This window comes from Cuculus canorus, chromosome Z, assembly GCF_017976375.1.
Source record: "Cuculus canorus isolate bCucCan1 chromosome Z, bCucCan1.pri, whole genome shotgun sequence".
NCBI lineage: Eukaryota > Metazoa > Chordata > Aves > Cuculiformes > Cuculidae > Cuculus > Cuculus canorus.
This window is the reverse complement of record NC_071441.1, coordinates 68,396,351-68,410,331: the sequence shown is the minus strand read 5'-3', so window position 1 is coordinate 68,410,331 and position 13,981 is coordinate 68,396,351. Positions and strand designations below refer to the sequence as shown.

Sequence of the window (13,981 nt, the reverse complement as noted above, 5' to 3'; positions counted from 1 at the left end):
GAAAAAAATGGGAAGGAAGGGAAGGAGCCCCTCTCGCATGCTGCACCGGCAAACCCTTGTCATCCTGTAGCAGGAGGCCAGCACACATGAATATTCCTGTGCAACATGCGTGAGTGATGAGCCCCATATGCAGGCCTTTGGAGAAATTAAATATTTTCTGTGGCGTTTTCCAAAGAGCCTTTCTATCAAAGTGCTTGGTTTGGAGCCAAAACGCCCCAGCTTTTGCAGCACCAGCTGGTTGACACTTTTTTATTATTTTATTTTTAAACACTGATGAATATTTTCTAATTAAAAAACAAGCCTTCCCCTAAACTGAGTCTTGCCCCGGTGGATGGAGTTGAGCCAGAGTTTGGGAGAGGGCTGGAAGCTGCCAGGGCCTCCACGGCTGCTCTCTGCTGCTAATTTTTTTCCTCCTTCGGTGCTGGAGCTTGCAGAAAGGGTCTTGAAATAAAGCGCACACATGGTCTGCATCTACCTACCCATGCATGGTAGAAGATAGCTGGCTGGGCAGGGGTGGCATCCTGGTCTCTGCCTGCTGTCTGGTCCCTGAGAGAGGGGAGGAATGAGTGCAGGCTCTGAGCTGGTGGTTTGAGGAGCACCAGCCTCCTGGGATGGGGGATAAGAGGTATACAGGTGGGCAAGAGAGCATCCAAGCAAGGTATCTGGTGTTGCAAGAGCTGTTATTCCTATGCAAAGGTGTGAAGGAGCAAAGACTTGGCTTGGTTTTAGAGGTGGAAGGGGCAAGGATGATCATTGGAGGGAGAGGAGCCCAAGGAGGGACAGATACACAGAGTGAGACACTGGCTCTCATCTTGAGCACAGAGACAAAACCCCTTGCTAGATTTAGGGTATATGAACATGGCACAGAGTTAGAGAGGAGCTGATCTAGTAGGGGTACAGGAATGGGAGATAGGTGCTTGTTCTGTGGACTGGGAGGGAAGGAAAGCCTCGGAAGTCCAGCAAGAGCCTAGCTGGTGGGGCAGAATGATGGGCAGCAGGGTGATGTGCTTCAGCAGTGGTGGGGAGCATAGCACCAGGCAGGAGGAGCATCAGGCACTTCCCTGCTCACTCCTGGGCTTTGGCAGCATGGTCACCTCTGGAGCCATGGCCTCTAGAATTGCCTGAGGATGAATTTAGGCCTGGATACACGTTCCTTGGATGCTGGTCCTCATGACAAGTCACAGAGGCCACTTGCCTTCCTATTTAGCAACTGGCTTTGATGGTTTCTAGTAGGAAAAGTGATTTGGAGGAGCAATGCTGACAGCAGTTGCCCTCACCTCAGGCCTCGTCTGCAGCAGCTGTGGGGCTTGAGAGTGGAGCAGAGCTCACAAAGCAAGGCTCAGGTCATGGAGAAAAAGGCTGCTGGGATCGTGCAAGGCAGAATCGTTCCCAGTTGAGGTGTTTTTCTCCTAAATAGCAGGATTGGCTTTGGACCATTTTCTGCTCACTGCAACCAGTTTTGGCAGGTATAGTAGTGATGGTATGCCCACCTTGAATACTGCACCCCATAAACCATGAGAAAGAAAGAAACAAAGAAAGGATCTGAGCAGTTTCATACCAATTGGAGATCACATTGGTTCTTGGGCTTGGTACTAGTGTGTGCATCTTCTCTCTGTTGCAGGGCTGGAAACAAAATGAATTTTAACCCCATTTCTCCTATGTTGAGTATTCATTTAATTCTGCTGGCTTTACATACCAAAATCTTCCTTACAAGCATACATCGTGTTGGCTCCTTCTCTTTTGGAAAGAGACTGAGACCTGAATACATGCCTTGCTTCACCTGCCAGTGGCAGCACGCGGCAATGCTGGGCTTGCCAGAGCTCATCGCTCCTATCCAGGGCAATTCTCAGAAGCGATCCTTGTTTCTAAAGGGGTGTTTTGTTTCCCCCATCACAACTAAGCCTACTGCGCTGCCCCGGCGCGTGTTTCAGTGTACAGCCACTCAGTCTCCCCCTCATCCCTTGGGAACTGCTTCCCTGATGTCAGACTGCTAATACCCCCTAACAAACATGCTAATTTAAGAGCTGTTAAAGCCAGGGGCCAGCGGGAGGTCACAGTCCACACAAACAGATGGTATTTTGTCCTTGATAATTAAATTTCCCTGTAGTTTTGGGCGAGAGACTTTCTTGCCTTTTATTTTGGCACAGCTGCTTCAGGCCAACTTGGTTCATCCCTCCTCATCCTCTGCTCACTCTTAGAAAATGCAGTGTTGGAGCAGGACCCTGGGGAGGCCAAGGATCCCTGGCAGGTTTTGGAGACGCCGTTGGTGGCCCATTGGGCTCGCCCCATGTGCTCTGCCGGCTCCGAGCTGCAGCAGTCAAAGCCCAGCGAAGAGGCAGCAGTTGGAGGCCAGGTGAACAGCACCAGCCTGGTGCTTGTGGGTGCGCCCAGCCCAATTCAGCAATGATGTTGGGGGAGAGCCCCTGCACTTCTGCTGTTTTTCCCTTCCCCCAGCTCTGTCCAGGTGATGTCAGGCTGTGGCTGGATGGGGAGCGGGGCTGGGGTCAGGGAGGTCCTGCTGCAAACTGAGGTGGCGGTGATGGCAAGACATCTGCCGACATGTGGCAAGGCTCAGCGGTTAAGTGGGGGGAATTAGAGAGGAAAGGGGTTGGTCCTTCCCCAGCTTTCTCAGGAGAGGGTTTGCAAGCAGGAGTGTGCTGGTGTGTTGTTCCAGTCCTACTGGGACTTGTCTCTGTCCCCAGTCCCACCACTGTCCCCAGGCTTGTTCCTGCGATGCATCCTTGTATCTACTAAAGGGGCCGCTGGCAGCAGACCCTGCAGCATCACTGGCCTCAACACAGGCTGTCCCCACCGAAGTGGAAGATTAATCCCTCCCCATGCTGCCACATTCTCCTCGCTTATCCTTGGGGCATCACAGAGCAACCATATGCCCCAGTTTCCCCCTGCTCGTCATTTCACAGTGTGTTCAGTTGTCCACTACAAAAGCTGTGTGCCACTGTGGCATTTGAGCACAGTCTCAAGGCTGCTCGGCATGTCCTGGAAGACCGCAGGATGGCATGGGGTGAGTGGGGTGGAGAAGCTGGATGGAACTGGGTGAAACAATGAGAACCAAACCCCATCTGCCTGCAAGGTGGGCAGCATTTCTCCCCAGCTCACACTTTTTCCTGTCCAGGTTTTGGGCTGCATCCCCACCATGGGGAAGGAGGCAGGGGGGCAGCCTCTGTGCTGATGCAGGACAAATTTCCCTACCATCATGTCTGTCCTGGCTGCCTGAGGTGGCTTGCATCCCCACCGTGACTTGTGGACTGGTGATCCCAGGTTGGTTGTTGGTGTAAACACATTGCAGGGACTACTATCCAGGAGAAGGAGAAGGGGAAGGGAAAGGGGTAGGAGAAGGGGAAGGGGAAGGGGAAGGAGAAGGAGAAGGAGAAGGAGAAGGAGAAGGAGAAGGAGAAGGAGAAGGAGAAGGCTCCAAGGAGATCTTATAGCAACCTTCCAGTACCCGAAGGGGCTACAAGAAAGCTGGAGAGGGACTGTTCACAAAGGCTTGTAGTGACAGGACCAGGGGCAATGTGTATAAACTGGAGAGGGGCAGATTTAAACTAGACATAAGGAAGAATTTCTTCACCATGAGAGTGCCGGGTTGCCCAGGGAAGTTGTGGCTGCTCCATCCCTGGAGGTGTCCAAGACCAAGTTAGATAGAGCCTTGGGCAGCCTGATCCAGTGGGATGTCCCTGCCCATGGCAGGGGGGTTGGAACTCGATGATCTTTAAAGTCCGTTCCAACTCAAACTATTCTATGATTCTTTGACTCTGTCACATCGCATTGTTTGCAGATTTGTTCCCCAAGTGCTCTGTGGATGTTTGGAGCTGGGAGCATATGTGGTGCTCATGCATACCCATGAGCATGAAGCCATCAGGCACAACCCATGGTGGCAGCCTCAACCAAAAAACCTGCTGATTAGCTGGAGGAAGTGTGAGGCCACAGAAGCTGGGTGGGTTGTGGTGTGGAGGGGCCAAGTAGCTTGCCAAGGGCACAGTGGGGCAGGACCAGGGTGACTGCAGTGCAGCTTTATGCATTTTGCGAGCAGATGCACGCCGAGCAAACTGGCAAGCATGCAAGCCAGTGGTGGAGTGTCTTTTGTCCCACTTCCCACCTGCAATGGCACTTTTTCTTTCTCATCTGTGAGCCCATCTGCTGAGGACTTGGAGGACTCCCTGATTACCATAGAGTGGTGGGTGAAAGGGGGAGGGCTGGGATAGGCTCACAGCCTGGGCAGAGCCAGGACTATCCTGGTGCTCTCCCCACTTTACTACTCCCTGTAGTGCTGGGAAGGTGACCCAATGCCTAGGCATGGTGGAAGTTCCCAGGGTGGGTGGATTGTTTGCAGAGCTGAGAGCCAAGCATCTCCTGTGGGACCTGGACAGGGGAGGACAGCAAGCAGAGACCAGTGGGGAGTATTTGGTCCCCAGCATCCTGAGCCCCTGCCTGCCTCCAGCGGTGCCCACTGTCTTCCCTGGGCCCTAGAGATTGCCTGGCCCCTGTCTGTCCCATCCTTGTGCCAGCTTGTAGTGCAGGCATGGGGGAGAGATGAAGCCAAGCAAAACAAATCATCCTGGGGTGTCTCTGGGGAGGCGGCATGAGAGTCATTGTAATGGCTTCCTCCATGCCAAGCACTTAACAAAAAAAGCCCAAACAAACAAGCCAAAATTAAAATGCCCAGCAAGCTCTGTACAATTGAATGCTCCCTCCCTTACAGTCACAGCTACTAAGCCACTGTCATATTCGCTCCCTGGACAGGATGGGCTGCCAAGGCCTCTTCTAGAATTCCTCACTCCAATCCTACTCATGTCCCTGAGACCCTGCAACATGGGCTTCAGGCTTCCATCCTCCTCCAGCTCCATCCTGGCATGCTGGCAGAAAGCAAACCTGCCCTGCTTTCTGAACAGCAATGGGGTAGATTCACTCCTTGTCTGTGTTTGTTCATCTGGGACTAAGCTGTGACTCTCCCTGGCTTGGGGACATTACCACCAGGAAGTTTTCTGGAGTCCATCACGATCCTGCCTAAGATGGAGAGAAGAGGTCCTGCAGGCTTCAGGATGGCTATGGTTGGGTTGGAGCAGCAGCCACCAGTTGCACCCCACTTGACCCCATGCTTCTGCACCGTCGCAGTGTCCTTCACTTCTTCAGAATGATAACATGGAAGTAAGCCCTATACCAGTGAGCTTGGACTCAGTGCCCATGCTGATGCAGAAAACAAACCACTGGAAGAGCAAATTTGGGCTACTAAGAGGTGCAGCGTTCATATTTCAAGCCAAACCTTTTTGTCCCCTTGACACCAGGTGCCATTAAGGGGGTTGTTAAAACTCCAGACTACCCCCAAAATCCCTACTAGCAGGCTCCTGGTGCTTGGAAACACCATGCTTCCCTCCACCATGTCCACTGTGCCATGGGCATCTACCTGATGGAGAAGGTGTGGACTACAAGCTCTGTGTGTCCTCCCTTTCCTCTTCATTTTGCTCAGGATGACACGTGAGTGTGGCACAGTCCAGATTTTGATGCTAGAATGCTTTTCTCGGTCCTGTAGGTTTGCATCTTGAGAGGCCTTAGAGAGTTCATAAAGCAGCCTGGCCACAAACTTTCCTCAAGGCAAAAAACAGGGTTGTGAGTAAAATCTTGGGAAGTCTGAAGGGCAATGCAGCCCCACAGAGAAAAATAAGAAATAAATGCAAGTTTTTGCTTGGAAATCACAAACTGAACCTGTCATCAGGCAGAAAGACCTTTCTAAAGTGTTTGAGGCTGTTTGCTTTGTGTATAGGACTTCGGTTTTGGTTTTGTATTTTGTTTTGGGTTTTGTTCCCATCATTAATTTTCTGTTTTCATGAGCAGAGTCTGGGAATTGAAGTGCCAAAATTCAGTGCAACATCAAGAGCCCATTCCTTCAGTAATAAGAGTCTGGAGAGATAGAGTGAGCAGGCTCTGTCCCCAAATGCATGTGTCTTTGGTAATTTCTCTGGCTTCGAGGGAGGAGCACTGGGAAACCCTGGACCATGAGCCTTTCCAGTCTCCTATCTGACTCCCTTTCTGATTTTCTCTGTATGTCTCTGGTGTGGCACCATCTGCTCCATGTCACTGGCGAAAATGCCTGTGGAAAAAACCAACCCAGAGCTGACTTGAATGAAGGCTTCAGAAAAGAACACCATCTTTTTCATTTTTCTAATGGAAGCAAAGATGCAGTTGATTGGTTGATTCCTGCACTCACTCTCTTCAGGGAGCTGGAAAATGCTCAGCACAAAGGAAAGTTGAGTAAAGAGGGGATGAAAATGGCATTTCCCCTAGCTGGTCCAAGCTTTCCTCCATCTCAGAGGCTGTCTGGGTGTGGAGGAGTGGGACTGGGGTGCAGTGGCGTACCTAAATTCCTTCCTGGGTGGCAACAGTGTCTTTGAGGTATAGGCTTTGGACTATGTTTCTCCACAGCCTCCACTGTCAGGATTCAGGTCCCCCTCTGCCCTGCTATGCTTTCTCATGGCGCCAGTTCCAAAGACGTATGATGCTTGGTTAGTATGCTGTGCTTTGCCTTGGCTTTTATCACCACTGGAGCAGATGGCTGGGCTTGGACTGCTGCCCTCCACTTGCAGAAAGGCTGGTTAACGTGATGGTAGTTGAGACGAAGGGTACAGACTGTGGGAAACATCCTCCTTCAAAGCTCCAAGTGGGAAGAGAGGACAGGCAGCAGCAGGCAAATGCCTGCATGACAGCATTACCCTGCAATGGCCATGGCGCTGAGGGCTGTTGGTAGGCAGGGTCACTGGAGAGGTTCACAGTGGTGTGCAAGTACAATGCTTACTGCAAAATCTGAGATAAGGGAAACTCACCTTGGTCTAGGAGCAGAGATGCCCTAGCTGCAGGATGAGAACCAAGACTGGTCCTTACAGAGGTCTTAGGGCCTTGCTGACATTTTCACAGCTCCCTGCCCCAGCAGGAGCATGTCTGTCGGATTCCCACAAGCAATAAATTACCTGTTCTAGGAGCCAGGTCACCAGCCAGGCAGGATCGCAAACAGCCTGAGACATTTCATGTGTTGCTTGCTCCTCCTCAAACTATCTCAGCTCCCAGTGGAGCCCACAGGCTTTGCAGTACCTGCTGAAATGTGGCTCCGTTTTTAGCGGGGCAGATGCTTCTTCCAGGAGAGCCTCTTTCTTCAGCCTCATGGGCACAGGAAGCTACTTTGGTCACTGTCTTACTCATTGAGGCATCCTAGCAGTGACATCCAGGGAGATGGAAGCAACTCCAGGAGTCCTGCAAGCCTGCAGCTACCTTGAGGGGCACTTCTTCAACCAAAGCAGCTGGGAAAATTTAGCCGTCCATCTAACTTCTGTCCTTCTCTCCTAGACCAGGAGAGCAAGAGGGTTTGTGCAGCTGTCCAAAGGTCTGGTGGTCCTCCCCAGGCTGACAGAAGCATGGTGATGGAGAGGCTTTTTCGAGGGCGGGGAGGGTGTGCTCCTTCCTCCAGGGCATCCCCTCACTCAGCATCTCTGCTTCATTACTGGAAAGGGAGGAGGTGCAGGGAAGAAAGTCATAGTCTGTGAGAGCCATCAGAGAATTAATTTCGGCTGTCCCTGGTCATCCCTGTGCTGCTTGTGGTCCAGGGGGTTAGTACTAATCGTGCTGTTGGCAGTGGGGGTTTAAACTAGATTTAAGAAGGCATTTCAAGCAGTAGGGGCTCAAGCTCTGCTGGTAGAACTTTCTAATAGCCCATATTAAAGAGATGCTAAAGCCCCTCTTTTCTCTCCACTTAAGCAGCAAAGTGGAGTTCAGTATGAACAGTGCAATGCAAGACCAGGAGGTTTTAGACTGTTAGTAAGTGTACAGCATTAAGCAACAAATATTGTTTCCTTTCCCTTGCCTGGCTGAAAGGGGAGGTCTAAAGGGAGGAGGTGACAGTGATTTTGGGTGCCCTGCCCACTGTGGTGCTTCACTGCTCAGGCCAGCATCATGTGCTGCCCGTCAGGAGGGATGGCATGTCACCAGAGGCACCCCAGAAAGCTGTGGCAGGATCTCTGCTGGCAAACGGCTGGGCTGAGCAATGAAGAGTGGCTTTGGCAAGGGTGTTTCTATGGAGCTGGGGCCCAGGAGTTGTCTGCTGCAAGTGTCTCCAGCATAGGTGCACTGCAAGAGCTACAGTCAGTGTCTGCACTACAGGCATAGCATCACGCTTCTGGGATAGGCAGATCATGATCTCTCCTGCAGGATAGGTGTGGTGCAGTATCTGTGTTCAACTTCTGTGCTACAGGTGTATGGTATTGTCCACGGTCAGCGTTTGTACTTCTGGTCTACGTAAGGTCAACAGTCAGTATCTGCAGTACAGGTGTACTGTAATGCCTACAGTCAGAGCGGGCTGGGCAGGCGTACTGTAGTGTCTGGTATTGGTGTCTGCAGTACAGGCATATCAGAACATTTGCAGTTAGTGTCTGCAGTACGTGTATCATGGCATCTACAGTCAATGCAGTACGGGTTCAGGCTGGATATCAGAAAAAAATTCTTCACAAAAAGAGTCATCGGGCACTGGAACAGGCTGCCCAGGGAGGTGGTCGAGTCACCTTCCCTGGAGGTGTTTAAGGAACGGGTTGATGAAGTGCTTAGGGACATGGTTTAAGGGAGTGTTAGGAATGGTTGGACTCAATGATCCAGTGGGTCCTTTCCAACCTGGTGGTGATTCTGTGATTCTAGGTGTATCATGGCACCTGCAGCTGCTGTTGTACCAGTCTACAGTAAAGGTTGTACTGTAGTATTTACAGTTGGTGACTGCGGTACTGATGCAGCAGAGGTCCTTTACAAGGCTCTGGGCAAGGCTGCAGAGGAGACACACAGGGAGGAAACGACTTAGTGGAGTATTTTTCTCCCCTCAGTCACCACTTCAGAGCCAGGCCCAGTAACAGCAGCCAGCAGGAGCTGCCTGACAGAAGTCACTAGGTTTTTGAAAGTACTCCCTTTTTGTGGGACCCACCCCTTTTCCAGAATGAAGTCTCACTTATCATGGCTTGAAGGGGACTGTGGCAAGTGAGAGTCATGGGGGGAGGCTGAGATGCTTGCCCTGGAGCTGCCATCCACAGCTGGATGACACCAATTAATACCCTACTGCCTGTGAGCATCCCCATGACTCTGGGGATCATTCTAGGGGTGAGCTTGGAAAGCTCCATCTACCTGCCTGCTCAGAAGAGGACACCAGGATTGTTCAGCAGATGGTGGCGTCTTACGTTTTGCTTGGATACGTGATTCTCTTTGCTCTTGCTGCACACCTTGGGACTGTCCTCACTCCATTTCACCACAGTAGTTAATGTCACGTTGCTTCAATACTGCTTGCAGAGACCGCCTGTGGGCTTGTCTTCATATAGATCTGGCCACATTGTGCTTAGATGAGGGCTGATGCAGGTCAGGGAGAGCAGGAGTGTAAATGCATTTGGTTTAGACCAAGACCTGCCAGAGAGGACAAGGACCATGTTCATGTCTACGTTGAGGGTGATGCTAACAGTGACATGACTGATGTCCTCATTGCTCTTGGTGCAAAGGAGAAGACAGGGAAGGATTAACTAGTCACTTTCTCCCAAAACAAGAAGGTATGGACATCAAGGAAGTCAGCCAGAAGTCGCTCCAGCTCTAGAGCTACTGGGCCGCCACATCCCGTGTGTCCCGTTGTCTCCTTTCACTCCTGCCCAGCCTCCTCTTTCCACCGTCAAGAAGTGATTCACTACAGGTGCCAAAGCAAATATTCTCCGATCTCTCTTTCCACAGACGATGGAGTTTCCCACTGGTAGGTTTGCTGTGTAATAAACGTGGTTCCCTACCATCACCTTCCAACTTGTCCCTGCTGGAGCAGGGATACAGCTAGAGGAGATGCATGCTTGATGAGCTGCTGCTCGTTGGCCCCTGTGCGTACATGCTTGGGTGCTGGCTTTTGCTAGAGAAACCATTAAATGAGCAAATACAGCAAATGGAAATTTGCATTAGGAGCATCTGCAGAAATTGCGCAGGTTTTGTTATGTGCTTGGAAAAAGAAAATCAACATAGCTTTGGGCAAATTGGGCAAACAAAGCAAATAAATGCTGCATGTGAGATTGCGATTCAAGTGAGAAAAGGTTGGTTTTCTGGCTAGATTTTTCACAGTAAAATAGCTATGGATCCTTGCCTGGCAGCAGGGATCATTTCTGAGGAGAAATGTGGTTTTGCAGAGCAAAAGTAGCAAAGCAGAGCGATGAAGTCTGTGCCAGCAGTGGGAGCCTCTGCCAGTGTTCTGGACATGCCACAGAGTCCCCAGGGACATTGTCTGGGTCCTTCCTTTCTCTCTCTTTTTCCACCCGTTTGTAGCCAAACAGCGTCACCTTCGAGTCTGTGGGTGATTTGGAGCAGGAATCATCCCTTGCCACATAACGCAGGGCCTATCTCGTCACACATCCAGCTTCAAGTGAGGCTGTCTGGGACAAGGGCAGGAGCTGCAGCAATTATTTCAGTGACTGATAAGACCAGGAGGAGCATGGGTGAGTGGCTTTGCTCCCTGGCAGGACCAAGATGTAAAGTGAGATATTTGGCAGTGATATTTGTTCTGGCAGGAGCCAGACCAATATCTGTAGCGGGCAGATCTCACACTTTCCAAAGAGCAAGTTGACTGCCGTGGGAGCTGGAGGGGTCCAGTCTTGTGTTCTATCATTGCAACTGTGCCCAGGGAGGGAAGGGCTGTGCTACAACACCAGTACCTGGTCTGCAGTGCAGGGAAGGCTCCAGTCCTGGTGCAGTTATTTACCCGCTTCAATTCCTGGTATGAATGAATAACTTCCAGGGCTGTGTACAGGGAATATTCAGTGGGAAATGAATTCGGGTTGGTAGGGAAGAGAGTCTGGTTTCCAGGCAGCTCCCAAGCTGTTTGGGGCCACACATGCCAGCACTGCCCCAGGATGTGGCATTGCCACCTATTCAGGTCCCAGGCATCACCCACTCCCCTGGCCGCTGCTTGCGATGGCAGCTGCTGTAAAGGCGGGGTGGCAGCAGGGGAGCCGTGCACACTGGGGCCTCATGGAGGAGGTAGAGGGAAGGGGAAAATAAGCATGGAAGAAGAAAGATAGGACAAGGAGAGAAGCAGAGTGAATAATAACGATGTTTTAATTAGCACTTAACACTCCTTGGCCAGAGCTTTCAAAGGAAGGTCACCTTCATTATCGCTGTTTTACAGATGGGGAAACTGAGGCACAAGGGAGGTGGGGAGAATAAATTGCACAAGGTGACCCAGGAGGGCTGGGGCTGGGCGGCGATCGGGATCTGGGACTTGTGTGTCCATTCTCTGCTGCCACAGCTGCATGGGGGCTGGCTCTTGCTGCAAGCCTTGCTGCCCAAACCCAGTGCTGCAAATTCAGCAGTGAGTCCATGGGTCTCTTCTCTGCCTGTCTCCCAGCTCCCCGTTTTCAGCCCCCCCTCCTCCACCCAACATACTTCACCCTGGCGGGTGTTTTGCAAACTGCACCCCAAAATCTGTTCATGACATCCCTCCCAGCCATCCTTGCCTTCCCACTCAGCCCTGCAAAGAATTGTGACCTGCTGCGAATCCGAGGCCATCTGCACTCCTGCAATGACCGCGCTGGGTAATAGAATATGTTTTGCTGTGTTTTTTTCTGGCCAGTACAGCTCCCACTTTATTTAGGTTTAAATGGATGCCATCTGGCTAACGAGCCCGTGCTCATGTTCTAGATTAAAAGGCAATCCTCCACGCATTACTGATATGGCGCTGGAGATTAGAGAGGTTTATACGGTTTTGAAGGTGTAATTTGCTTTTGTGCATGGTGCTATTTACCTCCTGGCAGGTGGGCCGGCATCCCCCATTGCCATCCCCAGCAGCTCCCTCCTGGCTCTGGTCTCTTCCACCCACCCCAGCTGCAAGAAGAGAATGGGCAGAATCTGCCCCTGGGATGGGCAGAGTTGCACTGGGCAGCCTCGTGGTTGTTGCTGCCTTTCATCCACTCCTGGGGAGGATCATTGGTAAAAGGATCCTGCTTGTCCTTAAAGACCAGCATGTCTCCACCTACCTGTCTTCTTAGCTGTCCCCTGCCCTCCGCTCCTTCTTGCACACTAGTATCTCCTGGGACATGGACACCAGGACAGGACAGTCTATGACCCTCTCCCAGTCCATAGAGATGGGGGCCAAAGGTGTCCTGTAAGGGTGTCAATGCCAGGTGGCTGAGGCAGCATGCAGCATCTCTTCACCACTGTGAAGACACTGACGAGGGTACACTGTCCCTGGCACACCCAAAACTGCTGTTGCTGTTGTTGTGTCGGGCTGGTGTGCAACATGGTGCTCGGTGCTAGCACCAGAAGGGGCCACACCAGAGCAGCAGCAGCTGACCATGCTGGAACGTGCATCTCACACATCTTAAGCACAGGCTGCTGCTGTGAAGTGCCTGGATGTGCTCCTGTCTTTTCCAAAAGGGGAGACCTTATCGCTCTCTACTTCCCGAAAGGAGGTTGTGGCTAGGTGGGTGCTGGTCTCTTCTTACAAGTAACAAGTGATAGGATGAGAGGAAACAGCCTCAAGTTGTGACAGGGGAGCTTTAGATTAGATATTAGATAAAATTTCCTTACCAGAAGAGTGGTGAAGCACTGGAACAGGTTGCCCAGGAAAGTGATGGAGTCATCATCCCTGTAGGTGTTTAAGAAATGTATAGATGTGGCATTTGGGGGTAGTAGGCATGGTGCTTTGGGGCTGATGGTTGGACTTGAAGATTTTTGATGTCTTTTCCAACCTTAATGATTCTATGAAAAAACTTGCAGGCAATGTCAGCTCCTAGGGTGATGCTGCAGCTGCCAAGGAGACCCCAGCACCAGCATTTGACTTTATTAAGGGAGAGGTTGAAAATGAGATGAGGAAAATGCAGCATTTGTGCATTGCCTCTGGGCACCTGGTTGTGCTGGCAGCTTCCATGGAAAGGGCCACAGGCCATTGAACAATGAAGTGTTCACCAGCAAAATGCCTCATTTTCCGGTCCTCTGTAGCTGAGATGAAGTCTCGCTTCATGGCCATCTCCTTGCAGATCCATTATGCCTTCTGGCTGCCCAAGAGGGGACTGGCTGTCAGCACATTGCATGCAAGGACTCCTAGGAGCAAACCCTGACTGCTCCTGCCTGTGTTTGCTTCCACAGATGGCTAACCCTATCCCGTCAGCCTGCTGCGTAGTGCTTGCCGTGGTGGTGGTGGTGTACGCCCAGAGACACAGCCAGCAGGGTAAGTCTCTTCCCACCTCTTCCGCCTTGGAGGTCCCAGACAATGTTGTTGCCACTCCTCCAGCCTCTCTTCTGGGGCAAGCTGAGTGTGCTCTCTGGGCTTGCCTGATTTCTGGATGTTGCCACTTTTCTCCTCTCTGTGATGCATTTGTCCTCTCCTGACCACTGCTGTGGAGTTTGGGCATCCTGCACCCCCTCACCCACTGGCCCATTGCTCACACCCCAACATGTCTCAGGCTGCCCTTATAGCCAGAGCCCTGTTTCCCAGCCCTTCACCCCGCCTTTTCTGCGTGCTGCCCTGTGCAACCCACCCATGAAGGGATAAACGGGTGGGAAGCAGCAGCCTGACAGCCCCAAGCCCCAACGCCCTACCCTATAACCATGATGTTTGCTTCTTTCTGCTCCTTGGAGTGACTTTACCCCTATTGTCACCACCTATCTGTGCCCACCACTAGCTCCAGCCTCTCCAGGTTAGCAGAGGATTTGGTGCTTAACTTAGTGATATTTTTTAGAGGCAGTGGTGAGTCTGGTTCCAGGTAAGAGCAGGAAGATAATGAGATGATGAGTTGGGTCCTGCTGTGGACAGCCACTGTAAAAATGGGATAAAGTGGGGGTCCTCCAAAACTCACCGGATCACAGGTGATCAGCCTGGTTGTTGTTGCTTTTGGTGGATTATAGAGGAGAATATTGCTAATTAACTCCAGTGAGGACATCTGTGCTTCTGTGAGCTCTGTGGGATTGAGGAACTCAGACAGAG

General features: G+C 51.5%; 1 protein-coding gene across 4 annotated transcripts in view; it reads left to right on the top strand.

Moving 5' to 3' along the window:
* The window catches only part of CNTFR (ciliary neurotrophic factor receptor), a 215,172-nt gene that overhangs the window by 110,028 nt on the left and 91,163 nt on the right, over nt 1-13,981 (top strand). For all 4 annotated transcript variants that reach the window (XM_054055156.1, XM_054055158.1, XM_054055157.1 and 1 more), the window contains one exon: nt 13,144-13,225. In XM_054055156.1, the coding sequence (XP_053911131.1) occupies nt 13,144-13,225 (82 nt within the window). The remainder of the gene's footprint in view (nt 1-13,143; nt 13,226-13,981) is intronic.